This window comes from Petromyzon marinus, chromosome 16, assembly GCF_048934315.1.
Source record: "Petromyzon marinus isolate PM22_M1 ecotype Great Lakes invasive population chromosome 16, UKy_Petmar_22M1.pri1.0, whole genome shotgun sequence".
NCBI classification, from domain to species: Eukaryota; Metazoa; Chordata; class Hyperoartia; order Petromyzontiformes; family Petromyzontidae; genus Petromyzon; species Petromyzon marinus.
In genome coordinates this window covers 17546097-17573684 of record NC_133682.1, presented here as the reverse complement: position 1 = coordinate 17573684, position 27588 = coordinate 17546097, and the positions used below count along the sequence as shown (strand labels likewise).

Sequence of the window (27588 nt, the reverse complement as noted above, 5' to 3'; positions counted from 1 at the left end):
GAGAACAGTTGCCACTGAGGGTGCCCTTTTCAAATGCTTGAGATGAGATGTGATTATCGCGTGTAAATGTGCACACTAAAATAAAAAAAATCATAATTATAAGCGAACTATTATCGTTTCAGGTGGCAGGGTGTTGCAGCGGTGATCTTTGACCCTCGCAACAAGAAGGGCCTTGGTTAATCATCCGACTGGCACTTTGCGGATGTATGGGTTATCCAGTTTGCTCACGTAGCTAGAAAACACACTATCACAATGTAACTGGGTATTGGCCAAGCATCCCAATGCTAAAGTTACCTGCAAATTACTTCACTGGGATGACACTCGGCAGCAGAGCCGGATGATGGCATTGCTGGGGCCCTATGCCATTGTCAAGTTTAAGAGGCCCCTTCTATCAATGCCTGTATATTTTTGTCAGCAGAATGAAAATAACTGCTTTGGAGAGTCTTTATTTCTCACCGATCTTTATTTTTTAAACAATTATGTTAAAACTCGAAACCTCGTGTCCATTTCTTGTTTCGTATTTAGAGACCTCCCCCCCTCTCTTAATGCGAGGCCCTAAGCTGTAAGTGTAGCCGGTGTGAGCTCGCCTGTGATGAATAACACGAATAATTGTGCACTCTTATTTTCTATGGGTGGCCAGGAGAATGTATTATTATTTAAGTGAATGCAATGGTGATCAGGGGATTGGAACCAGAGCCCCACGTACACAGTAGAGTACAAGGGAACGCCCACAGTACAGATTTGAGCTGACCTCCGGATTGAGAAATTGAACTGTGTTGTGACGTGGAGGGTGTTTCTGAACGCTATTGTGACCGACCCGTCCCGACGGGAGGAGAGAGGACAGGGTGGACCGGCTGCATGAGCTTACTCTCCGGCACTGCACAGCACAACATCGCCTCCCTACTGCAAAAAACTCGGCAGGACCCTCCTGAAAATAAAAGTCTTCGGAATCAGTGAGGCCTGTCCTTGGGAGGACAGGCGTAGTCTTGGTCGTCACAAGCGAACATTTGTTTCTCCATATTAATTTGTATCCCCGGGTTACCATCGGGGCTGGGCGTTGCAAGCTTAGCTTCTGATATCTGATGAGACTGGTAGCCGTTTTTTAAAAGGTAATTTCGGCATCTGGAGCCCAAACATGCAACAACTTTATGCAACTTCTTGGTTCTTTCGGTAAAGTCACGTAGAATGGAAATAAAATAATAAAAATAAAACATAAAAAAAATTCTCACGACGTTTCGGCCACAACACAAGTAGCCTTCTTCAGGTGAAGGAACAGAACTGTCGGGACGACAGCGCTTCAATAACTGCTGCTAAGATTCGCAGCGTCTTTTAGGCTAGGTGTGAGAGGTAAACCGCCTTGACAAAGGAGTTTACATATCAAACAGGAGAATTTAGCATTGAAATAGCTGTGTTAAAGTGTTGGATCAGCAGGGTGTTAAATTCAGAAATTAGCATGTAACTGGGAGATTAGCATGATGTTAATGTGAGGGATTAGCATGTGACTGGTCACGGAAATAGCTATGTTAAAGTCAAAGTTTACATCTCAACAGAGGCATTTTGTATATGGACGCTAAAGGACTGCAACTACCCAACTATCATACAATAAACCGATGTGGAAAAAAAACTAAGTATAAACTACATCAATGTCATCAATAAACTCTATATGCTCTCCAATCAGCAGAGCACTTCATTGAACGCTGCTAAGATTCGCAGCGCCTTTTCGGCTAGGTGTGAGAGGTAAAGCGCCTTGACAAAGGAGTTTACATATCAAACAGGATAATTTAGCATTGAAATAGCTGTGTTAAAGTGTTGGATCAGCAGGGTGTTAAAGTCAGAAATTAGCATGTAACTGGGAGATTAGCATGATGTTAATGTGAGGGATTAGCATGCGACTGGTCACGGAAATAGCTATGTTAAAGTCAAAGTTTCCATCTCAACAGAGGCATTTAGTATATGGACGCTAAAGGACTGCAACTACCCAACTATTATACAATTAACCGATGTGAAAAAAAACGAAGTATAAACTACATCAATATAATAAATGTACTCAATATGTTCTTCAATACGTTGAGCTATAAACATACAGTAACTGGGTATACACTACACTATATAATGAATACCATATAGTAAACGAATTAATGAAACTAAAATATAAACTACATCAATGTTATAGTCTTAGTTTTTTCGGTAAAGTCACGTTGAAGAGAAACAACAAAATAATAAAATATATATAAAACAAAACAAAAAAATTCTCACGACGTTTCGACCATAACTCAAACGGTCATCTTCAGGTGTGTTGGTTTGCATAAATTATTTTTTAAACGGCACATTTATTTATTTATAAAAAAACGTTAGCGCCACGCGCAGCGATTTGGCAGTTTACCCAGGACTAGTTCATCTATATTCTGAAAAGAGGAGGGGGGAGACGAAATGTTTTATAATGTATGCTGTCTGAAAGCCACTGTAAGCGTCAACAATCAATTAAGAACTGAAATGGTTTATCAAATCTTTCCAATGATTGCTATGTGGTATACAGTAGGGTTGGTAGAATAATACATAGTGTAATATTACAAGTCTAATATTTTACAGTCTAAAGTATAGGGTAGTCTAAAGTAACGCATTGTATAATTCAAGGGTGGGTTTGTCTATGGTAGTGTATATTACGGTGTATAGTTGTGTAATGTAGGAAAAAGTTTAGTTGGAGACATATCAATATACTGCATAATGTTCGAGCTTACATTGGGCTGTGTATACGATATTATACAATGTAGTTTAGATTGGAAGGTATAACATTACAATGTATAGTAGTCTAGTTTATGGCATGGTTGTAACGCAACACAGGACAGAGCAGCGCATCGTGGCAGTTTCTCCCCCCTCCTCCGTCCCGAGCATGGATGGACTCGTCCGTCTGAACGAGGCTCGTCGCTCTCCGTGGTGCTAACGTTGGAAAGAAGGAAAAAACCGCCACCCATTTTTTTCGCCATATGGCATTGTAATGTATAACGACTTATTGTTAGTAGCTCAGCTGATGGAGAGTATATAGAGTTTATTGATGACATTGATGTAGTTTGTATTTTAGTTTTTTTATTAGTTTACTATATGGTATTCATTAGATAGTGTAGTGTATACCCAGTTACTTTATGTTTATAGCTCAATTTATTGAAGAATATATTGAGTACATTTATTATATTGATGAAGTTTCTACTTAGTTTTTTTTCACATCGGTTTATTGTATGATAGTTGGGTAGTTGCAGTCCTTTAGCGTCCATATACTAAATGCCTCTGTTGAGATGGAAACTTTGACTTTAACATAGCTATTTCCGTGACCAGTCACATGCTAATCCCTCACATTAACATCATGCTAATCTCCCAGTTACATGCTAATTTCTGACTTTAACACCCTGCTGATCCAACACTTTAACGCAGCTATTTCAATGCTAAATTATCCTGTTTGATATGTAAACTCCTTTGTCAAGGCGCTTTACCTCTCCCACCTAGTTTAAACGACACTGCGAATCTTAGCAGCAGTCATTGAAGTGCTGTCGTCCCGACAGTTCTGTTCCTTCACCTGAAGAAGGCTACTTGTGTTGTGGCCGAAACGTCATGAAAATTTTATTTTTTATTACGTTTTTTTTATTATTTTATATCCATTCTACGTTACTTTACCGAAAGAACCAAGAAGATGAATCCCTGCAGTCACGAAAGCTTTAAATCTGAACTTTACGCAATTAATAATCATAGTGTAAGATAAGACTACAATCGTTGTCTGCTGTGAGGATCTTCTGTACTCAGGGCCCCGAATGTTTGTGGCAAGTGAAAGTTTGTCTCAGCAAAATATAAGATTTCTCACAGTAGCATACCGTATGACCACACGTCGCTCTGCACCTTGTAGAGCCCATGGAACATGCTTTCTGAAGACATCCACTTTACAGGCAGAGGCACCTAATGGACATGACCGCATGGCCACAAGCACAACAACAATACGTTCAGTAAATTCAGTTCAGGCCGATGCATCGCGATTCGTCATACGTTTTTTGCGTCAGGCCACATTCATCTGGCCAAATTAGCGTCATCTAGCCCTCCACTACCCTGAAGGGTTAAATGTGTAGTGACATCACGGGATGTCACTGTGTAGTGCCGGCCCTAGAGAGGCACGGCGTGCGGTGTATTGACATCGCGGATACCACTCTGGTGTGGGTGTAGTACCGACCCTAGAGGGGCTCGGTCAGCGCTGATTGATCCCGCTGGATGGCATCACGCTTGGCGTGCAGTGCCAACCCAACAGGATAGGGTGTGGGAGTGCCGGCCGTAGGAAACGGGTTACTAAATGCTATGGCACTCTGGTTGACCCGAGAGGACACGTGACCGGTTAAGTCTACAAAGGGGCCCCAAGTGGGGTCTAGGGGTGGTCACGTGGTCGGGGTCCAGATCCTGCTGCTCGATGATTCTTGAAGGTGGTCGTGGCCAAGGGCGGAGCCAGCCACGCCACAGAGAATATAAGCTGGGTCCCCCAGAGGGACCGGCGTTGTTGTTCATCCTGAAGAACCTTTGTCTACGTCTACGTTCTACCGAGTCTCCAACACATGGACTGGGACCCGAGCTGTGGTCCCGTTCTGTCGTAGCTAGTCATGTTGTAATTAGTGTAGTTAGCCTGGTGGTCACCACCACAGGTTCTTATTCTGGGCCAGTTACCCCGTGTACCACATGGGGTGGGGAGGAGGAAGGGGATTTGTGAAATTGCCCCATATTTTGAACTGTCGGCAGAGCAGGGAGATTGAATCCAATTGCCGACCTCTGGATTGCAAGTCCAGGGTGGGAGAGCCATTGCACCACCGTGTGTGGCAGCACCCCCGCTCTTTTTTTATTAGGGGCTGTGCAAAATAAAATAAAAACATTGAGTACAATGAAAGTGATGGGCCTTCCATTCCGATGATGGTGATGACATTGGCGATACTGATAATGATGCTGATGATGCTAAGTAAGGTGAAGGACTCACTTTGCCCTTCACCACGTAGTTGGGGTCAGTCTGGACGTTCCGTGCCAGCCCAAAGTCGCAAATCTTGGCGATGTGTCCATGCGTTACCAGCAAATTCCTCGCAGCCAGGTCGCGGTGGATGCACTAAAAAAAAGAAAAAAATTCCCTGTGTGGCCTTCAACAAACTTGGGGCAACTTCTGTGAAGGTCGGCCATGGTACACGACGGGGTGGGTGCCCAGCACCACGCCCGGCCGCCTTTGTCTCCCCAGTGTAGATGTTTATACACCGCACCAGGTACTCATTTGAGACTGAGTCAATCTGGGGAGGCCCATGACCGGTTCAGATAATTGTCACTGGTGTTGGCCGTGAGCGGGAATCGAACTCTGGCCATTGGGTTCGTAGTGCAGTGAACTAACCACTGAGCGACCACTCGCCACCCAGACAGACATATTAAGGGCAACAAAGACGTGCACCACAGACACAGTCACATACAAAGACACAGTTAAACACGCACAGTCACAGAGATACAGTTAAACATACTCTTTGGTTCTTTCGGTAAAGTAACATAGGTATAAAATAAAACAAATCACGACGTTTCGGGCGCAACACAAGTGTCCCTCATCAGGTGGGAAAGCATGATCTGCTGCTGAGGCAGACTGTTTTAAAAGGTTTGAAATAGGTGTAGCCTAAGGGTCATAAAGAAGTGGGCGGGGCTAGTGATGTTAATGTGAGAAATTAGCATGTAAATGTAAGATCGGAGAGCGGCCTCCTCGACGAGGGCTTCAAATCAAGACCGTTAAACACGTGCAGTCACACATGGTCAAATTGAAACACAGAGGTGAATTTCCGGAGGTTCTTAAAGATGGTCATGGCCCTGTAGGGATAGAGACAGACAGGCACGGAGATACATACAGAGAGACACAGAGACAGGTTAAAATCATCACGTATTTTCATCATTATGTTCCACCACTCTTTTAACCGAGGAGAGAGGCTCACTGCTGATTCACTCCTCTCGCGACTCACGTTCTTGTGAGCGAGGAAGGCCATACCGCTCGCGACCTGCTCCGAGAAGCTCGGGAGGTTGTCCACCCCGGATGGAGTAGAGTCGCTCACGATCGCTTCTCTCTCCGACGACGACGCGTCCCAGCCTGCGGCGCACAAGGAAGCCCGGACGATTCAGAAATGCCCTAACTATAGAGTATCTATAGTAGATCATCGATTATTCGGCGGCTACGGGGGGGAAGGGGACGCCAAATTTTTTAACAACGCCGGATATTCACTACATAATAATTTTAAAAAGCTAATTTTTTGCACATTCTTGCATAGCATTGTTTTTAAATGTTGTGAATGTTTTGTTGTCTTTTAAATTAGTTTACTATATGAAATTGGTGTGAATAAACATACAAATACACAGAAATAAATATCCTACTGTAAAATGTAACCTATTTACTGTACCGTACTTACCAATCCAATCTCGAAGACTCTGAATGGAGTGATGTATATACGTGCAGTATTGTCATTTTTTAAAGTTGTATTTAGTGTATAATGTACCGTCCGTAATATTTAACACTGAAATGAAGTCGGTGGCTGCTCTGGTTAATAACGCGGTCTACTTCGCAGTAGACACAGTTAGAGCGAACACGTACATGATTAGAAAAAGAGAGTCGGCCAAGTGTTGTGTGGTGTAATTACCCAAATTTGAGAAATTTACTCGCAAATTATTCCATCGGGGAAGCTGCCTAATAACATCACAAACCCACTTGGCAGGGTAAAGCCCGCTTGCAAGGCTGTGGCTGCACAGGGGCAGCTGCCCCCAGTCCATGGAAACTGGTACTGATGTAGTTTACGAATCGCCATGGGCGGCATGGTGGCACATTGGTAAGTAACCCTTGCGCCTTGCAGCAAGAAAGCTGGGTTTGATTCCCGACTCGGGCGCGTTTCGGCGTGGAGTTGTCATCTTCTCTCCCCCTGTTCGTCAGAGTGTGTAAGTGCAATGAAGTGTTTGAGTGAGTGTGTGAGCGAGTGAGTTAGCGTGAATGTGTGAGTGTGTGAAGATTGTATGTTCTCCCCCTCTTCTGGGTCTCCTCCGTGTTCTCGAGTTTCCTCCCATAGTAAAAAAAATACCCAATACAACGAGTCTGGCATTGGGCAAAATATCCCAATACTGAAAAATCACCTGCAAATTACTCAATTGGGACTACACAGTGACAGCAAAAACTTCGCAGGACCCTCATGAAGAAGTCTTGAGTTTTTGCACAGTAAACAAATGTAATAATAAATCTTGACTTAAAGCTTTTGTAACTGCAGGAAGACATTCTTTGGGTCTTTCGGTAACGTCACGTAAATAGGTTCAAATGAAATAACCAAAAATAACAAAAAACTACACGTTTCGATCACAACACAAGCTTTTGTCATCAGGAAGAAAAAAAGAGAGGGGGACAGCTGCTGAGGCAGACAGTCTGCCTTATCTCAACCGGTGTTGTCCCTATCCTAGGTAAACTCTGTCTTAAATGAGTACCTGGTGCAGTGTGTAGACATGAGCACTGGGGAGACAGAGGTGGCTGCATGCGCGTAGTGCTGGCCACCCACCTCCTCGTGGGCCACGCCGCCTAACAGCAGCACAGTCTGTTAAGGCTTATTTGGGTGATCTTCATCTTTGTTGTACGCTTGTGCCATCTTGTGTGTCCGCTGTCACAGATTCCAGGCTACAACCCTCCGGAGTCCACCCCATGGGGCTCCCCTTCTCCCCGGCCCAAAAAACCCAGACAGTACTCGTGCATCATGCATGCGGTGTCAGCAAGAGGTAAGAGGTGCATGAGTGGGCACACACTCTGGGTTTTACATCTGCAGAGTTAGTTAAGTGTACAGTGTGCTCGCAAGCAGAGGTGAACAATAAAAAAAATCAGTGGCGGTTATGAGAAACGCTACCCTGAAGTAACGGGCGGTTTGCACTCTGAACTTGCAATCCAGAAGTTACTGGTTCGTTTTCCCATCGCAGCGTTTGAAACAGTGGCGCAATTTTCTTAAATTTACAATTTTTACCTTGCCAACCAGTACAAACAGCCAGGTGAGGTGTATAAGCGTCACTATATATGAATAGTTTAGGACATCTTATGCTCACAAACTCACCCGTTCACGCACTCAACCACCAACTCAATCTCACTCAAATCACCAACTCACTCTCACTCAAACCACCAACTCACTCAACCATCAACTCACTCAACCCACCATCTCACTCAAACCACCAACTCACTCAACCATCAACTCACTCAACCCACCATCTCACTCAAACCACCAACTCACTCAAACCACCACCATCTCACTCAAACCACCAACTCACTCAAACCACTATCTCAAACCACCATCTCAAACCACCAACTCACTCAAACCACCATCTCACTCAAACCACCATCTCACTCAAACCACCATCTCACTGAAACCACCAACTCACTCAAACCACCAACTCACTCAAACCACCACCATCTCACTCAAACCACCACCATCTCACTCAAACAACCACCATCTCACACAAACCACCAACTCACTCAAACCACCATCTCACTCAAACCACCATCTCACTCAAACCACCATCTCACTCTAAAAGGTTGAAGGTTAAGGTGCAGGCAGCCCTGAAAATATATTGGCTCGTGCCACTGCAAGCTCCCTTCTGGAGGATATGTTGTTGAGCCAGACGTTTGGAAGAGGTGGGAGTAACCCACATTTTACCCCACCACACACGACCTGCCGATGGACTACCCATTGACAGTGCTGAGTGGACAACGGCAGGGCCAGTGAGGGGGGATTTAAGAAACGGTTCAATCACCTGCCGCGCTTGGAGGATGAACCGGCGGCATTTGGGTTGCCAAGCCCAGTGTGATAACCGTCACATTATGGCAGCATCATAATCTGAATATTTTTCCTGGATCAATCCGATGAGCTATAAAACTCTTTTTCACAGGTGTCCAGCACCACTTCATCATATGGATGAGGGGTTCCTGAATCAGGTGAGAGACAGATTTGTCCTCCTCTACCAGGTGAGGTCAGGCAATTTTACTTCTCACTTCACCTTCCTCACCTCAACTGGTAAGGTAGGAAAATCATTGCTCCTGAACTAGGTGAGAGCCCAATCAGGTGTGACCCGTGGTGCATAAGGGGACCACACCAATGATAAAAAAAATACTAAACTATTTTTTATTTTCTTGGTTCTTTCGGTAAAGTCTCGTAGAAGATAAATAATAAAAATATAAAACAATACAATTCTCACGACGTTTCGACTGCAACACAAGCAATCATCATTCCTTCTACGTGACTTTACCGAAAGAACCAAGAATGTGAATGCCTGCAGTCACGAAAGCTTTAAATCAAAATGTATTTTTTTTATTTATTTACCAAGGTCACATCTATAACAGCAGCCACTATACCTGACCAGTGTTACTCATTTCTACTGTTACCTATTATTATGATTAGTGTGTGGACCCACCACAAAATTTCATACTTAACTTGCAGTTCATCAATCTTTGTAATAGCGTAATCAACCAGACTATGCGTTAATTGTGTTTTGACCGACCGTCTGTGTTGCTTTATATGGTTTCCAAATTTTGCTAAATACTGTTTGTCTGGTATGCTTCTCTCTCTGTGTCCCCTGTTGTATCTGTGTTAGTTTCCCCCTACTTGTGTGTCTGTATATACATATGGGGTTATGTGTTTCCTCTCTCTCGTAAATTTAGCTCTTCTGTACCTGATGATGGCTGCTTGTGTTGCAACCGAAACGTCGTACGCTATTATGTTATTTTATTATTTCTTATTTATACGTGACTTTACCGAAAAAAAACAAAGAGTAATTCCTGCAGTCACGAAAGCTTTGAATCAAGTCTGTAGTGCCTCTTGTTAAACAGTGCTTCAGTTAAACAGGAAAATTAATAAATCCAGCAGGCATGACTTGAAAAGTAACACATTTACATTTTGGGTTGCACTCTAAATCGTCCGGTAAATCGTGTCGCCAATTATAATTTCTGCGTTTATCTGCGCGTGTCTGTGTACCCCCAGTGGAGGAATACGTGCGCAGCTTGCTGGACAACCCTGAGTTGATTGACCGTCTGGCACTGGCCTCGGAGCAGGTGAGACTCCGTATGCGTGCATCAGCTCTGCCCCCCCCTCATATTTATGGTGCGGGCCTGTACCCTTGTCCGACCCCTCACTTCCGCGTTGCATCCAGCTGCCTCACTGAAGAAAGGGACACTTGCCTTGCGCTGAGTACGACGTTTCGCTGGTTGTAATCGCCAGGGAAACGATATACTCGATTTGTAAGTGTTGTGGGTTTACTCTCCAATACACTGGCGTGCTGCAGTAGTAACTAATTGACACGTTTTGTTTTACGTAACAAACCTTACTAATTGTCTGTGCCGGGTTAACTACGCACATTTACGCGCTCTTACCCAAAAAACCTTTATTATGGATAATATTGGTCGCAAAAGAACACGTGTTAAAAAGCTCCCGTTTAGAACGTCTCATCCTCACCATCAATGGTCAATCAATCAAATAAATCCTAGATTTATAACGTGGCATATTTACCAAAAAGCAGAGACGGAAGGGTGAAACTCTAGAGGTAGCTCTATGATATCCGCTTTTGTGGAACGTTCTCTAACACGGATGGCCGTACTGCTCTGAGATAAATCAGACTGGATCCTTCGTCTCGTTACGTGATGGCGGTTGCAAAATTGTTGTTGACGCGTGCATGTGCCGTGCGTGTGCTGTGTACGTGTGCAGGATGTGGTGGAGTCCCGGGTAATCTTCCCCAAACATCTCCCGCTGTCCCAGCTGCAGCAAGGTGTGCGCTCCGGCCGGTTTGTCCAGGGAACCTTCCTTGCGAGTCGTGAGAATTACCTGGAGGGGACTCTGAGGGTGCGAGGGGACGGTGACAGTGATAAAGAGGTACACGTTTCACAAGCCTGCGTCTGGAAGGAACAATGCTGTCCGATCGTATCTGTGTGAGTTTTAAAAACAAATTTATAATGAAGCAGTGGCATAGCGTTCTTGGCATGAGCAGTAGCTCTTAACCTTTACTGCAAGGCTGCAGTAAAGGTTAAGAGCTACTGGGCTAAAATATTTGTATTTTGAACGTCTTTTGCACCCTACGTAGGTGTCATAGCCTGGCTCCTGCCCCCCCGGCCTGTGAGTCTTGGTGCAGTTGCACTGCCTGCACACTCGATAGCTACGCCACCACAACTACAGTATATACGTTAATTGTGACTACTTTAATAACAGGGTTTTTCCCTTTTTTTTCTGGCAACAAAACTGAAACCTTTTACAAGGAATCATGTGTGCATTAACCACAATACTTGTGGTCAAAATGCAAACAAAAAACACACTATGATAATATATGCATTGTCCTTGAGACTGATTGGTTCACACCAGGGACGGCTTTCTTTTGAGCCTCGACCCAATTGGTGCGAGACCAGAGGACGCCAAAAGGCGTACGCATATATTGCAAATATTATCAGTGTGTTTTTGTTTGCATTTTGACCACAAGTATTGTGGTTAATGCACACCTGATTCCTTGTAAGAGGTTTCAGTTTTGTTGCCAGAAAAAAGGGGAAAAACCCTATTATATTTTGGTACTGGCAAAGGAGGTCTAATGATGGTTGTGACTACTTTGTTAACAAAATGAATGGTCTATTTCCACCTCCAAAATGTAACGTTAAATAACAATTAGGTACATTGGCCCTTTGTTGGAAAAAAAAACCCAGTCTAGAAATTGCCCTACTTGAACATATGTTACTGAAAAACATTGGTTTCAGAAGATTCATGGGCTCATAGTCCTACATTTTAAATTGTTTATTCGTGGTATTAAAACTCTTGTACAGTAAAACCTTGGATTGCGAGCATAATTCGTTCCGGAAACGTGTTTGTAATCCAAAGCACTCGTATATCAAAGCACTCGTATATCAGTTATGATCACGTGACGCTCGGCAGTACAAAGCTGCTCGTATTGCAAGACCCTCGCTCGTTTATCAAATTAATATTTATTAAAAATTTTGCTTGTCTTGTAAAACACTCGCAGACCAAGTTACTCGCAATCCAAGGTTTTACTGTATATGCTGCTCTCTAACAGCACTTGGCCCAGCGGTCTGTTAAGACTATACGGGGGATCTTTTTTGTCTGCGTGCAGGTGTTGATCCAGGGGCTGCAGCATTTAAACCGCGCGATGCACGACGACATCGTGTGCGTGGAGATGTTCCCCGAGGAGCGCTGGGTTGCCCCCTCCTCGCTGGTCCTGCACGATGAGGGCGTCGCAGGGGACGTTGCAGAAGAGAATGAAGAGGATGTGGTGAGTGGAGCGTCAACACTGCCGAACCAAAATCAAACCCAGACACCTGCAGTGTGCGTGTCTCTCTCCCCGTGGTCGCATGGATTTTTCTCCAGGTCCTCCGGCTTTTCCCTCCACAGTTACAATCTGACATGCACTTAGAGTATGTGGCTGCTATCAATTTCAAATGTGATAAGATACTTCACTGAACGATCATTTGTGGCCAGGTCACTTAAAAAGAGCTATAGAGCTCTCAGGGTCCTTACCTGGTAAAGTTATTTAGTTTATAGTTTTTAAATAGTTTTAATATAAATTTTGATTTAAAGCTTTCGTGACTGCAGTAATTCATATTCTTAGTTTTTTTTCGGTAAAGTCACGTTGAAGGGAAACAACAAAATAATAAAATATATAAAACAATAAAAAAAATTCTCACGACGTTTCGACCATAACTCAAACGGTCGTCTTCAGGTGTGTTGGTTTGCATAAATTTATTTTTAAACGTCGCATTTATTTATTTATAAAAACGTTAGCGCCACGCGCAACGATTTGGCAGTTTATTTAGGACTAGCCCATCTATATTCTGAAAAGAGGAGGGGGGAGACGAAATTTTTTATAATGTATGCTGTCTGAAAGCCACTGTAAGCGTGAACAATCAATTAAGACCTGAAATGGTTTATCAAATCTTTCCAATGATTGCTAAGATAGAATCCATCTTCTCGGTTGAAATTGTCCCTGTGCTTGTATATGTGGATAGCCTCATGAACGAATCTCTCATGGAAGCCAGATGGCTTACAAAGAACCTCTGTCTTGGAAAAGTCAATGGCATGTGAGCCTACTGAATTAGAACAATGATCTGCCACGGCCGAGGTGTTGGTCCTACCGTGTTTAAGGTCTGCTTTGTGTTCACGAATGCGGTCCGAGACATGGCGTTTGGTTACTCCAATGTAACTACTACCACAGAGGCAACTTAGTTTGTAGACACCAGGGTATTGTATGTCCGGAATCACATCCTTTACAGACGGAACCAGATCACGGATTTTATGTAATGTGTTGAAACGGACCTGGATCTTGTGTTTATTCAGGATTTTGGAGATCTTTTTTGTGACCCCCGCAATGTAGGGTAAAGTGATGGTTTTGAAAGGCTCCTCAAGAGGGTTCTTCTTCATGGTTTGAGTGATAGCTTTGCGGATTGTATAGTCGGAGTAACCATTAGCCCTAAGAGCTTGGTGTACATGCTTGAGTTCACTGCTTATGTGTTCCTGGTCGGATATGCATTGGGCTCTATGATACAGAGTCTTGATGAGAGAATTCTTCTGTGATGGATGGTGGTGGGAATCCGGTTTCAGATAAGCATCCGTATGGGTAGCTTTCCTGTAGACAGAGTGGCTCATTGAACCATCAGGTCTCTTTTTAATTAGGACATCCAAAAAAGGTATCTTGCCATCTATTTCGACTTCCATGGTAAATCTGATGGCTGGGTGTATGGAATTGATGTGGTCGAAGAATTGGTCTAGAGCAAGCCGGCCATGTGGCCAGATGACAAAAGTGTCATCCACGTACCTCTTCCATAAGGTTGGGCGCAGAGTGGCAGTCTGGATGGCGTCAGTCTCAAATTTCTCCATGAAAATGTTAGCTATAACTGGAGAAAGGGGGGAGCCCATTGGGGTGCCCTCAGTTTGTTTGTAGAAAGTTCCATTCCAAGTGAAGTATGTATTGGTTAAACAGTGTCTCACCAGGGGGGGTACCTCAGTGTTTAGTCCTTGATGAACCAAGTCTTCAATGATTGCAATGGTGTCAGGTACAGGAACCTTGGTGAATAAGGAAACTACATCAAAACTGATAAGCAGGTCGTCTGGGGACAGGGAAATACCCTTGATTGTCGATACCAGGTGAGTCGAATTTTGTACCACAGAGGTGGTCTTTCCAGTGAAAGGACGCAGGATTTCAGACAAAAAACGAGCTAGTTTGTAGGTGGGGGAGCCGATAGTAGAGACTATGAGACGAAGGGGTGTATCTACTTTATGTATTTTTGGTAAGCCGTATAATCTTGGTGGCCTGGCAGCAGAAGGTTTCAACGAAAACTGTTTAGATTGATCAATTAATGCGGTTGAATCAGAAATTATTTTGTTGGTTTGTGTGACGAGGCTGTTGGTGGGATCTCTTTTTATTTTTGTATAACTACCATCGTCGAGTAATTCTTTAATTTTGTTGTTGTATTCTATTTTATCCATGATGACAGTAGCATTGCCTTTGTCAGCTGAGAGGACTACAATATAATTCCTCTTTTTTAATTTATATAATTCAAAACGCTCATCTTTGCTGAGGTTGCTAGCTGGCATCTTAGCGTTTTTGAGGGTTGCAGCGATTTCAGATCTTGCTACGTCTGCAGCGATGTGACCCAGGCCCCTGAGAGCAACGTCTACTTGGGCAATTATATCATTAACTGGTATGTGTTTAGGTGTGACTGCAAAGTTTAGACCTTTAGCTAAAACGGATTTCAGACTATCGGAAATAGAACTGTTACTGCGATTAATTACGACTTTGTTAACGTCTAACTATAAATGCACCGTTTAAAAATAAATTTATGCAAACCAACACACCTGAAGACGACCGTTTGAGTTATGTTCGAAACGTCGTGAGAATTTTTTTATTGTTTATATATATTTTATTATTTTGTTGTTTCCCTTCAACGTGACTTTACCGAAAAAAAAAACTAAGATTATAGTTTTAATATAGTTTAAACAAAGAATAACAACAAAAACTCAACCACTTCAAGAGAGACCTTAAACATAATGAACACCGTGTGACCAGACAACAATCCACATTAGAGATGCTGTTAGCTTGATTTTGCGTTTATTAAATGACTTTACATTACATTACTTCAAAATCAAGTCAGGAGTGCTAATCATTTCGTACTATTTTTGTATGTACGTAGGGGTTATTTGACCATACTTCGATGCGGGTTGGTGAACGGGGGGGGGGCATAGATCAGGAGCATAGAAGGACAGGACAACAGTTCATTTTGCTGTACTGCGCTCTGCTGCCTGCCATTTTGGCGCAGAGCCTATACCACCTGTTATGCATATCCAGGCTCAACACGGTGGCGCTTCCACGGTCTGAGCTCCTTTTTAATGTTTATTTTAATTAACTTAATTAGAACTCAAGAGATCAGGACACGTATCATTTGCGAGAGTGACCTGGGTCACAGGGTGGCCTCTATATTGAAAACTAATTTCTTTAGAACTGCTTTTTGTATTTAGATTGTTGTCCTTTCCGCGCACCTCCGATTAGCATGGTTGGCTGTGTACGGTGCGAAATAAGTTCTACATGCATACATACCACAGTGACAAAATGCAAAACATAATAAAGTACAGCAATGAAGTTAATTGAAATTGGCACGAAAACAACTGTGGTTTATGAAAAGTCGACAATATTGCACAAACATAAACAAGTGTTAGATATTAAATCGCATGTAGTGCAAGTTGGCTTGGGCAGATTATTTATAGGCTGATCATTGCACAGTTATACTTATTAAAACGTTACGTAAACATTAAACACATATAGGGTGACTGATGTGCTAAGCAGGTAAGAGAAAATGTCAATCAGTGAAATCATAAAGAATCGAGAGATTAAGCATCAAATTGTGAATTAGATGGGAGGGTAACCTTTGTTGTAGATAATATTGGTCGCAAAAGCTTACGCGTTTTTTTTTAAACGTGTGGTATCTGATGGGCGTGTTCCGGTTGATTCTATCAATCGCCAGAACTGTTTTAACTTATAAATATATACGGAGGACTCCTCACTGTGATCTTTTGTCATTTTAACAAAGCGTCAGTCTCATTATTGACATTGATGAGACACAGCATGAAACCACATCCGCAGGTTAAGCGCTATTGTTTTGGATTGCTCCTTCCCCTTCAAGCCAAATTGTATTGTGTTATGCAGTGAGTTGGTTAAAAAAATAGTTATTTCATTATTTCAGTGTGTGAGAGAGACGCTACTGTGGTGAGTGCTCATTTGAGTTTGCGTTGTCATCTCCCGGTGCTATCCCAGCTGCTGCTGCTGCTGCTGTCGTCGCTCTTGCTTAGATTACGCAACACGATGTTTGTCCTTTGTTATGGTCTCCAGCTGAAAGCCGAAAGTGGGAAGATGCGTCGGCCCACTGGCAAAGTGGTCGGCATCATCAAGCGGAACTCGAGGCCGCTGTGCGGCATGCTCATGCCCAGCCCAATCAAGGAGGTGGGCTGATTTCAATGTGTGTGTGTACGTGTGGGGAGCGGTAATGTAGCGGTTAGCGCGCTGCGCTACGAATCCTGGGACCCGAGTTGGATTATATTTATCGCTCATAACCAATAAACAGCGCCAAATGTCTGAACCTGTCTTGGGCCCTTCCCTAGGTCGACTCGGCCATAAATGAGTTTCTGATGTGGCATGTAAACATCAGCGCTGTGGAGACAAAGGCGGTCGGGCATGGTGCTGGCCGTACCCACCCCGTCGTTTGCCGTACCAGCTTGAATAGGTGTGTGCTGACGGCACTTGCCCAAACAGTTTGTTGAATGTTTTACTGGGGGCTCTTTGGGCGTGTTGCAGGCCACCCGCCACCTGTTCACGCCCACGGACCGCCGCATGCCACGAGTGCGGGTGGAGACAAGACAAGCAGCGTCCCTGCAGGCCCACCGCATCGTGGTGGCCATCGGTGGCTGGCTGCGACACTCCCGCTACCCGAACGTACGACTGCACCGTGACGCCCCGGACGCCGTGACACCTCACCCATCTGTCCCGTGGTCGGCATCGTCGGGCTCATCCTTCTGTCACTTGACGCGCGGCCACGCGGCTCTGTATGCAATACAGCCGTTGAACCCAAAACACGAACGGTGACACGGTGAATTGGAAGTCAGGGTGGATGAAGTGGCACCACTGTGATATTTTTTTGTTTGAAAGCATGGCAAACTCACCAGTGATTCAACCTAGGTTATTAAGGTGTTGTAAGTTGATAGTCTCAGCCCAGTCACCAATAACTGCACCAAAAACGATATTAAATTTGGTCGTGCACTTCGATTGTTTGATTTCCATCTCTGAGAAAACTACTGCGTTTGACTGCCATGTGATGAACATTACTTTGATTGGCAGAGTGGTTGGAAAAGCACTGCCCCCCTACAATTTGGACTGCATTTCACTTCAATGGATCTTAGAAGTAGCTCTGTTATGTCTGCTCCTGTGGGTCGTCCTTGACCACGAAGGGTTTGTATAGATTGCTTGTCTTGTGCGATACCATTAACACAATGAGAAACAAAATTGGTGAAAAGTTAAATATATTGTTAAGATGTATTCTTTGGGTTGTATCTTTGTTTAAACAGATGTCGGTTAATATTCTACATAATGTACGTTAGGTACAAGGTTGGCATTGTGGTTGTGCTTTTCATACCTATTTGCCACTGCACAACCGAGCGACACCATGGCTGGCACGGTTTAGTAGGCTGCAGGTTGTTTATCCACTGCAAAAGCGGATCCATGCCATGGACGGTCAATGCTTTGAACAAGGCTAGGCACGTGCAGATGACGCTGTGGTGCCACGTCCCCGCGGTGTACTGACTGCCGTCACACAATTAACGTGTCGCTAGCCCCGCCCCTGGCCCTGCTCGGCCCCCGGATATATTTGGATGGCTTGTGGGGCCAGCATACTACGATTTGGTTCTGGTTCGACATGGCAAAAAGCCAGTGGGTGACCACAGACACTTCGAGAGATCTGCACTGTCTGGGTTCCAATGTACCAGTGGAAAAGGGATACCGGTGACGATTGGCCACGTATGTGCATATGCATGTTGAACTTCTTCCGTACCATACGTAGACAACCGTGCTAATCGTCGGTGTGCTTGTGCAGGGCCATTTTGTGCGCTCTCTGGGCGAATGTGGGGATAAGGAGACGGAGACGGAGGTGCTGCTGCTGGAGCACGACGTGCCACACCAGCCCTTCAGCCAGGCCGTACTTGCATGCCTGCCCCCTCCCACGTTCAGCATCACAGCAGAGGTACGCATGAGACGTGTGACGATATGTCAATTCATCGATTGAGTTCAATTCTTACGCCTGCGGTGTGTTGGTGTGTTCGGTCGTGCATGTGAGAATCCTTTACTTCAATGTTCTTTATTACAAGGCCCACGGGCCACTGGTGGCCCCTGGGTGGCCTTTGGTGTGGCCCATGACGTGTGGCCCCGGACGTATAGGCCCCCGACAATAGACAAATGCGAAAACACCCCCCATCATCATCATCGTGCTGTCAAACCGCAATAGTTTCAAGATGTTTGGCCTGCGTAGAATACCTTCTAGAGGACCTCTCTGGAGCTCTCCCTCCAGTCGAGGTCCTTCCGCTGCACTGGCATGAACGGGAAGCCACGGGGCTCTACGCCTTTACCGCAGACCGTATATAGAAAAGCCGTCGACCTGAAAGAAAGTCGATGGCTCGGACACATCATCGTAAGAAGAGAGGAAATTCACATCGGAGGAATGAAGGCGATGGACTTATGGAAGCACCAGGGCGGAGACCCGAGAGGCAGGCCTCGAGAGATGCGGATCAAAGTGGTGAGCCAGGATATGGAGGACTTTGCAGTAGCCGTGGAGATGGTCCAGTACATAAATGAATGGAGCAAGGGGACTACAGACTTTTTTCCTATAACGCTGTACTTGCGTTCCTGAAGAACACCGAATTGTGGAAAAATCGCATAATAAATAATATAGGGTAAAGCACAGTCCGCGATAACACGTGAGATGCGTACGCAGGCTTAACAAAGACTTCGGGTACGTGAGTAGCATCTAGAAGCATCCAGAAACATCCCGCCTTGTGTGATGCTACACCGAGGCAACCGTACAACCGCGTATTCTGCCTCGCACAACGCAGTTCTGTTCACTCGATCGCCTTTTATCCAATTCGCATCCATGTTATGAAAAAATGTGTTCCCTAATGCATTCATCGCATTATATCTAATTCACGATGTGAAAACACGCAGAGTTATAGGAGAACGGACTGTACTTTCAGAATATTCAGTCGCCTATTGAGAAGATAGAACGCCATTAGAATGAAGTTGGTTTACCCATGTATGGCTCACCCTGTGTTTTGTTTGTTGTAAGGCAGCGTTTTGTTGAACCTGGTGCTGTGTGTGTCCCGTACAAGGACCAGGCTGGCAGGGAGGACCTTCGTGCGTTGTCCATCTGCAGTGTGGATCCTCCAGGCTGCACAGACATCGACGATGCCCTACACTGCAAACCGCTCGACAATGGGAACACCGAGGTATTCATTTGGTGGTGGTAATCGTGGTCACGGTCGCGGTAATTCGTGCCTATTCCTTTCATGGTTTTGTCAATGCTAGCGGAGGTTACAAGGGGAGTTTAAGTGGCAGAATGATAAGTGCACTGCACATTCATCCTGTCAAGCTGGTTTAGTTCCAGTCATGGCTAACACCGGTACAGAGTGATATCTAAAAAAAACTGCCCAAGTTCTCCCCTTCACCACCTGCATTGACCATCGTAACAAAGCAAGGTCAAATGACAATCGCAACCCATTACGGCATGGAGAAGCCCTCATCCTGCAGTGGATTGACAAAGGGGTGGACAATATTCCTGTTATTAAGTTTCCAAACATTGTTGCCTTAGTGCCCGTATTCTTGGTCTCTGCTCGGCTCAGGACTGACTTCAACATGGCTTGGTTCTGGCTTGATCTGCTCCGTTGCCTCCAAAGAAGTATGAGTGGCTCAGCTGTGCCTTGGCTCAGGCTCAGCTCACGGAAATTCTGAGCGTGGCTGGGAGCATGCAGAGATATACGTGGAGGCACAAGGGACACGGAGGCTCAGGGCTGGAACCATGCTTAGAGGCAGCTTGGGTTTTAAGCGTTGCTTTGATGTGGCTTATTGAGAATTAGAATCAGAATATTTATACTGGAGGAATCCAATGAGCTATAAAGCTATTTTTCACATGTCCAGTAGAGGCGGGTAAGAACGTTACAACAGCAAACAGTACAAAAACATAATGGTAGTGCAAAGTACAAGAAAGATCAACAAATAACCCAAACACAAACAAATACAACTAAACCATCCCCATCTTACCAGGAAAAGCCCACTGAGGTATTGATTTATTTTTGATTAGTGACCTGGCCACAACTGAATAGCTCAACAAAGTGGCCCATCATTTGGACATTTATAGCAGCCAAAATAATAGAAATAATCTCAATGCATGTTGCGCGAGAGCCAAGCCTGAGCCAAGCCATGGCTAAGACCCCACTGGCCTAAGTGTCCACGTCACTGGCCGAATGCCTGGTTCACAATGAATGCACCAGGTAGTAATGGGTGTGCATTTCATTTCACATTATTGTGCTTTGGTTGGAGTGGCTATGGTGGAGGTTATGCATGCATGTGGAGTGAGCGACTTCCGCCAGACGTCTAGTAGAAGGCGTCTTATTTATTAAAAGCACACAGGGCGATACACTTCGTAACGCGGCTACACCTAGGCTGTACAAACAGCCTAGGTGTATGCAGCTATAACCTTAATTACCCTTACAGGCCGGCAGGTATCACCCTGTCATTACACATCCATGCATGTGAGGGTGGTGACGGTGTGTTAATGTGTGTTCTAGGTTGGGGTACACATCGCCGATGTGAGCTATTTTATCCGGCCGGGGAATGCCTTGGATGAGGAGGCATCTCTGCGTGGTACCACAGTTTACCTGTGTGAGAAGGTGAGATGTGGATTTCTTCTTGCCACAATATCAAGTGTTTTACAACCCGCCGATTTCATCCTTTCATTCTTAACTTTACGACATGATGTAAAATATTACGATGTAACGATCATCGCGGTACCAGTTTCCCCACAACTTTGTAATTGTATTTGACATTTTCACCACATTTTTTTGCGTGCTTTTCAGTACTTCCCGTATGAATAACGATAACTTAAAAATGAATTAGAATTTAAAAAATGTGCAACAACAATGCTAAATATCTCTCATGATGTTTTAAACGAGGTGATTTTTGTGGATTTCTTATAATATGATGTACCGTGACATCATGAGCGGCAGGCTATCGGCGCAGTGGTAACACTCGTGCCTTGCAGCAAGGAGACGCTGGGTTTGATTACTCAACTCTTGTGCCTTTTTGCTTGCAGCTTTGTTTGTTCTCCCCCCTGTTAGTGAATGGGTTTCCTCTGGATTCATCAGATTTCCTCTAAATAAAACCCATACAATCTTAACTGGCATTCGCGAAAACATCCCCTTGCTGAACAGTTACCTGCAGGTGACTTAATCATGTGTGGGTTTGCTTGCAAAACACTCGTTGAGTTGGTGCATATGTATTTGCCAGATTGTGTTTATTGACAGAGAAGTTGTTGCGTTTATGTGTTTGTGCGCCTGCAGAGGATTGATATGGTGCCAGAGTTATTGAGCTCAAACCTGTGTTCCTTGAGATCCAACGTCGACCGGTGAGATGCACCAACAACTGTGAACTCGCGAGTGTGCACATTGCAACCCATACTCAGCAGCTAACGTGCGTTGTTGCCAGGTGCACATGTAATCCCATGATGCGTGACACTGTTTAAGTGTCATTGTACAGATCCACACAAGCATGTGTACATACATAAGCAGCCAAACCAGGATGGCACAATGGTAACACATGTCTCACAGCAAGAATGGCCTAAGATTGATGCCCGACTTGGTTGCCTTTCCATGTAGATTTTGTATGTTCTCCCCCTATTTAGCATGGGTTGACTCCAGGTTATCAGGTTTCCTCTCATCGCTAACATAAACGTGTTATTACTACTATGATCCTTAACCATGGAAAGCCTCACTGAATCTTATAACTTCGGGAGGGTACTGCAAAGCTTTTGCAGTCGAACAATGGTTGCTACATATATATTCCAGTTGAGTAATTTGTAACAACCCAAACCGGTATTTGGCCAAACATCCCGCTGCTGAAAGAATGACTCGACTACCAAAAACTTGGAAAGACCCTCCTGAAAAAGAGTCTCGAGACTTTGCGAGGCTTTCCTGAGTGAACACCCTGCACCACTCCAATGTCGACGACTCTGCCACTCGACGGTGAATGGCGATGGTGCATGTGCTGTGCGCGTGCAGGCTGGCGTTCTCGTGCATATGGGAGATGACTCCAAAGGCTGAGATTGTGAGCACACGTTTTACCAAGAGCATCATCAATTCCAAGGTGATTCCCCCCCCCCCCCCCACAGACGTTCAGTTTTTGTAAAACTCTCGTTTGCTTTCACGTCTATTGTATCGGTGCCTTGCTATGTTAGTGCAGTTGAGGTTTCCGGATGGCTGAGAGGTCAGAGCGTTGAGCTTGCACCTCTGGGTTCACAAGTGTAGCGAGATGAAACGGGTTCACAAGTGGTAGTATGTATGTTGAACTTCTTTCGCACCGTACGTAGCCAACTGTGCTAATCGGAGGTGCGAGGTAGGACTTGAAAGTAGTGAGTTGATGGTCTCTGTCCAGTCAACAATCACTGCACAAAACACAGGTTTGTTTTTTTAGGTTAGATCGTGTAAATATGTAAATGTGTCATTAAACCCACCCCCACCGACACAGCCAACTAATAAGGGTTGTCACGTAAACAGAACATGCCAATTCGTCACGAGTACAGCACACCGGTGTGTTGTACCAGTGACGAATTGGCCACGTTCTGTTTATGTGACAACCCTTACTAGTCGGCTGTGTCGGGTGGTGGCGGGTTTAACGACACATTTATGTATTTACACAATCTAACCCAAACAACCTGTATTATGGATGATATTGGTCACGAAAGCCTACGTGTTAAACTCACTGCACGAAAGACCACCAAATTACATTGCACTAAATTTGGTTAAATTTCAGCTTTGAGAATTAAAAAAAATATATCAATTTTACTTTCTTTGGGTGAGCGTAACCCTCAGTGGTCATCGGGAGCCACGTAGACATCTGTTGAGTTCTGGCTTGGGCTTGGATCAGGCGTGGGCATTGTGTAATTGCGAGGACCCCATGGTTCACCCGTGGTGTGTTCATCGTATCTCCGCAGGCGTCTCTGACGTACGCAGAGGCTCAGCTAATGATGGACGACGCTGGGCGGAAGGATCCGGTCACCAGCAGCTTGCGTGGCCTCAACTCCCTGGCCAAGATCCTCAAGCAGAGGCGCATTCAAAACGGGTAACTCATTGTCAAGATCCTCATCCCCTCCACCGCCACTGGAGCGATGAGCCGTATTAATGTGTGCACCGCATTTAGTCGATCGGCAGGTCGCCTGTGGCGCGGTAAAGTGTGGTTACTCCCGTGTCTTCTAAGACATCCGGCCAGCGTGGAAGAGTAGGCTAAAATACATTGAGAGGGACTGTAAAAGGGTGTATCCCTAGAGGGGCCGCCTCTTATGGGAGCCCCCTTCTTCCAGCAGTGGCTTGAGCAAGCAATTGCAAGGCTGCACCTGTTGCTTTTTTGACCCCATGATGCATGAGGCTTGGGTGAATATCATGCACAAACAAGTGTTACAGGATTCATACTCTGTTTTTTTTCGGTAAAGTCACGTAGGTAAAACTATAAAATAAAATAACAACTAAATTAAATCACGACGTTTCGGGCGCAACACAAGCGTCCTTCAGGTGGGACAACCACAGCCAGAAACAATTGCTGAAGTGGGCAAAAAAGGGCTGTTATAACAAGAGGCTATATAGGTAAGAGAGTGGGGGGGGAGCAAGGGGGGAGAGATAGAGATGGGGGGTGTGGGGTAGGGGAAGTGGGGTGCTGCTAGAGGGATTAAAGGGGCGAGCACGGCAAAATGCCGGGGGGGGGGGGGGGGGAAGTGAGTGGGGCTGGGAGTGGGAGGCTGAAGAAGCTGGAGATGCGGAAATGAAGGCAACAATAAAGAAGTTAAGGTTTTACCTGGTTAATAACATCCTTCTAGATTGGAGTGTTACAGGCTGCTGCGGGGCTACATTGTGGGCAATAGAGGACAATGCAGTGACATAAATTGTTTTACTCTTCTTAATGCTCCCATGTCTGTGCTCCCCCACCTTTGCCAACGCGTACTGACCACCACGGTTAAGTACGGTAAAACCACCCCACGACCCGTATGACATGGGGCGGCCCTCATCCAGCAGTGGATTGACTTAACGAGCTGTGCATGTTCAACTCAAATATCTGAGTTTGTGAAGTGTCTTATATTAAGATTCTGTGTTGTTTTGTCTGGACATGATAATCGCTCATGTCCCTTCTCCACCCGTAGGGCATTGACTCTGGCATCCCCTGAGGTCCGATTCCACATGGACAGCGAAACCCACGACCCGATCGACCTGCAGACCAAGGAACTCAAGTGAGTCTCGTCAACAAGACACCTCCCATGACTGCGATCCGACTGTTGTGTAGATCTCTCTATCAGAATCAAAATATATATTTCTACTGGAAGAATCCGATGAGCTATAAAGCTCTTTTTTCACAGATGTCCAGTTGGGGCAGGTCACAACGTTACAACAACAAACAATACAAGCACACGTTAGGATTGCAAAGTATTGGAAAGGTAAACAAATAACTTAAACAAATATACAAATAAAACTAAACTATTTTTATCTTACCAAGTAAAACCCTGACCACAAATGATAGCTGAACAAAGTGGCTTATCACGTGGGAAATTTATTATCAGCAAAATAATCTAAGATAAAGAATCTTGACCCTTGTGGTTGATGTGTTGTGGTGGCGGAAACTGGTGCGTGTACACAGGGAGACCAACTCGATGGTGGAGGAGTTCATGTTGCTCGCCAACATCTCCGTGGCGGAGCGCATCGTAGGCGAATTCCCCGAGTGTGCGCTGCTCCGACGCCACCCGGCGCCTCCGCCTTCCAACTACGACATCTTGGTGAAGGCGGCGAAATCAAAGGTAGAGTTAGAACCCCTTTTAACGACCACCCTTGTTAACTAATCGCTTAACAACGGGCCTCCATAGAGCTCAATGTGTAGGCTTAACCGACCATTTCCCTGTTAACGACGGGCTCTTGTAGGTACAGTAAATATGAATTAATGCCACGTAGAAGGAAAACAATAAAATAAATATAAAACAATAATATTATCACGACGTTTCGACTGCAACACAAGCAATCATCATCAGGTGTGAAAACCACAACAAGAAAATTTGAAAAAAGTGGCAGTTATTTTTAACGTTAGCACCACGGAGAGAGATTTGACAGTTTGTTCAGATGGACGAGTCCATCTATGTTCGGAAAAGAGGAGGGGGGAGACAAAAAATAATGGATGCGTTCTGACAGCCACCTTAAGCGTGATCAATCAATTAAGACCCGAAATGGCTTATCAAATCTCTCTCCGTGGTGCTAACGTTAAAATAACCGCCACTTTTTTCAAATTTTCTTGTTGTGGTTTTCACACCTGATGATGATTGCTTGTGTTGCAGTCGAAACGTCGTGAGAATTTTATTGTTGTATATTTTTATTATTTTATTGTTTCCCTTCTACGTGAATTTACCGAAAGAACCAAGAATATGAATCCCTGCAGTCACGAAAGTTTTAAATCAAAATGAATTCATGCATTTATTAACAGTGTTTATTTTAATATGATGTGTTTATAATGTTAGTATCTTTATGTATTAATATCCATTGTTTAAATATTATAAAGTACGTTTTTTGGGTGAACAAGGAAAACTTTCGATGCTATCGGAACGAATTAAGCTTTTAACACGTATTTCCTATACTCGCTTAATGACCAAATCCTTTAATGCTCGTGTTCGTGGAACCAATTACCGTCTTTAAGAGGGGTTCTACTGTCTCTAGATTGCTGTTAACCTTCCTTCAATATCATCCTCCTCGCAAGGAATTCAGAGGTCGTCGGGTGGCTCAAATTTTTGTTTGAGGTCTTTTGGTTTAACCGGGTGAGAACTCAAGGGAACATAATAGTCTCATTTGCAAGGGTCACCTGGGTCACCCTATGACCCAGAGATTACAGCTGGGACCCTGGCTTCAAAATCCAGCAGCCACATTGAACATACTGTGTTATCAAGTGTAGGGAGTTGAAGGACTCGGCTCGTTTCCCAGCTACTCCACAGAAATAAGCAACAAAAAACCATCACGATAAATGTAGTACTGTATTTAATTTTAGATAAATTCCAGCACTGAAATGTTGAAATATCAGGTCGACTTATTGTGATGAACATTATGCTCAAAATGGGTGGGAATGTGCTACCCCCTACTGTGAAGCAGAGGTGTCTTGAAACGATGTCAGTATTGGCCTGAGCGAGCAATTGCAGGGCTGCACCTTTTACCTTTATCTTGAGATGTAGCCGTATAGTTTCCACTCGCCCTTAGAGGCAGAACAACTCAAAAGGTGTGACGAACCACAGACAACGCTGGAAGGCAGCCAGGCACTGTGCCAGATGTAGATTAATCCACTTGCTGTACTGCCTTCTCCTGGCAAGCCAGGTTATGGAAACCTGTATGCCCACAGGAAGTGCGCTGAATAACGTTTTCTTTCCAATACACCACAACCCTTGCTGCTTCCCCAGCACTGAACTACAAGCCACGTGCGGGATAGTCACCTCACAAACGCCGGTGTGCCCGATTTTTTTGCGCAGAACATCGAGATCCAGGTGGACTCGGTTAAGGCGTTGGCCGAGTCCCTGGACCGGGCGGCGGTGCCGGGAGCGCCACCATACCTCAACACTCTGCTGCGCATCCTGGCCACGCGCTGCATGATGCAGGCCATCTACTTCTGCTCCGGCATGGAGCCCGACACCCACCACTACGGGCTCGCCACCGCCATCTACACCCACTTCACGTCGCCCATTCGACGGTGACGTGCTCTGGCGTCAGGCACACGCGTGAAATCGACCTTCGCGATTATTGAGGGGACTATGTTGTTGTCTTGGTGTGGTCTGGGACTGTGCTGCCTTTCCCAAGTTTAGGAATTTATTTATTAATTGATGTACTTATTCAATGTTAACTTGTGATTACGGCACACCTCCAATTAGCACGGTTGGCTACGTACGGTGCGAATTAAGTTTAACATACAACTTGTATATCTTTTTTCTATTATTTACTTTTACTGATTTGTTTACCTTTCCTCTTCTTAGCACTCCTATCATATACCTACTGGACATCTGTCAAAACGAGCTTTTATCGCGAATCGGATTTCTCCAGGATAAAGATTCAGATTTTGAGTTATTTTTCTAAAAGGTCCTATAAACGGGAAGTTTGGCCAATTCCTTAAATGGTTGTGTGGCTTGTGTTGGGGAAAAACTAGAGGATCCGGAGAACACCAACGCCTACAAAGAGGGTGACAGTGTTCCACGTG

General features: G+C 44.8%; 1 protein-coding gene across 1 annotated transcript; it reads left to right on the top strand.

The window, feature by feature from the left end:
- Nucleotides 1–16414: 16414 nt before the first annotated feature.
- LOC142924766 (exosome complex exonuclease RRP44-like) lies at nucleotides 16415–17174 on the top strand. Its single transcript, XM_076067571.1, has 2 exons — nucleotides 16415–16521; nucleotides 16873–17174. Exons 1-2 carry the CDS (start codon nucleotides 16432–16434, stop codon nucleotides 17158–17160), a joined length of 378 nt encoding a protein of 125 aa, XP_075923686.1. The 5' UTR covers nucleotides 16415–16431; the 3' UTR covers nucleotides 17161–17174.
- The last annotated feature ends 10414 nt before the right edge of the window (nucleotides 17175–27588 follow it).

Coding starts and splice junctions, on each gene's coding strand:
- LOC142924766 (XM_076067571.1), top strand. CDS start 16,432: ATGCGTCGGCCCACTGGCAAAGTGGTCGGCATCATCAAGCGGAACTCG. Junction 16,522..16,872: donor TGCCCAGCCCAATCAAGGAG/GTGGGCTGATTT, acceptor GGCGTGTTGCAG/GCCACCCGCCACCTGTTCAC.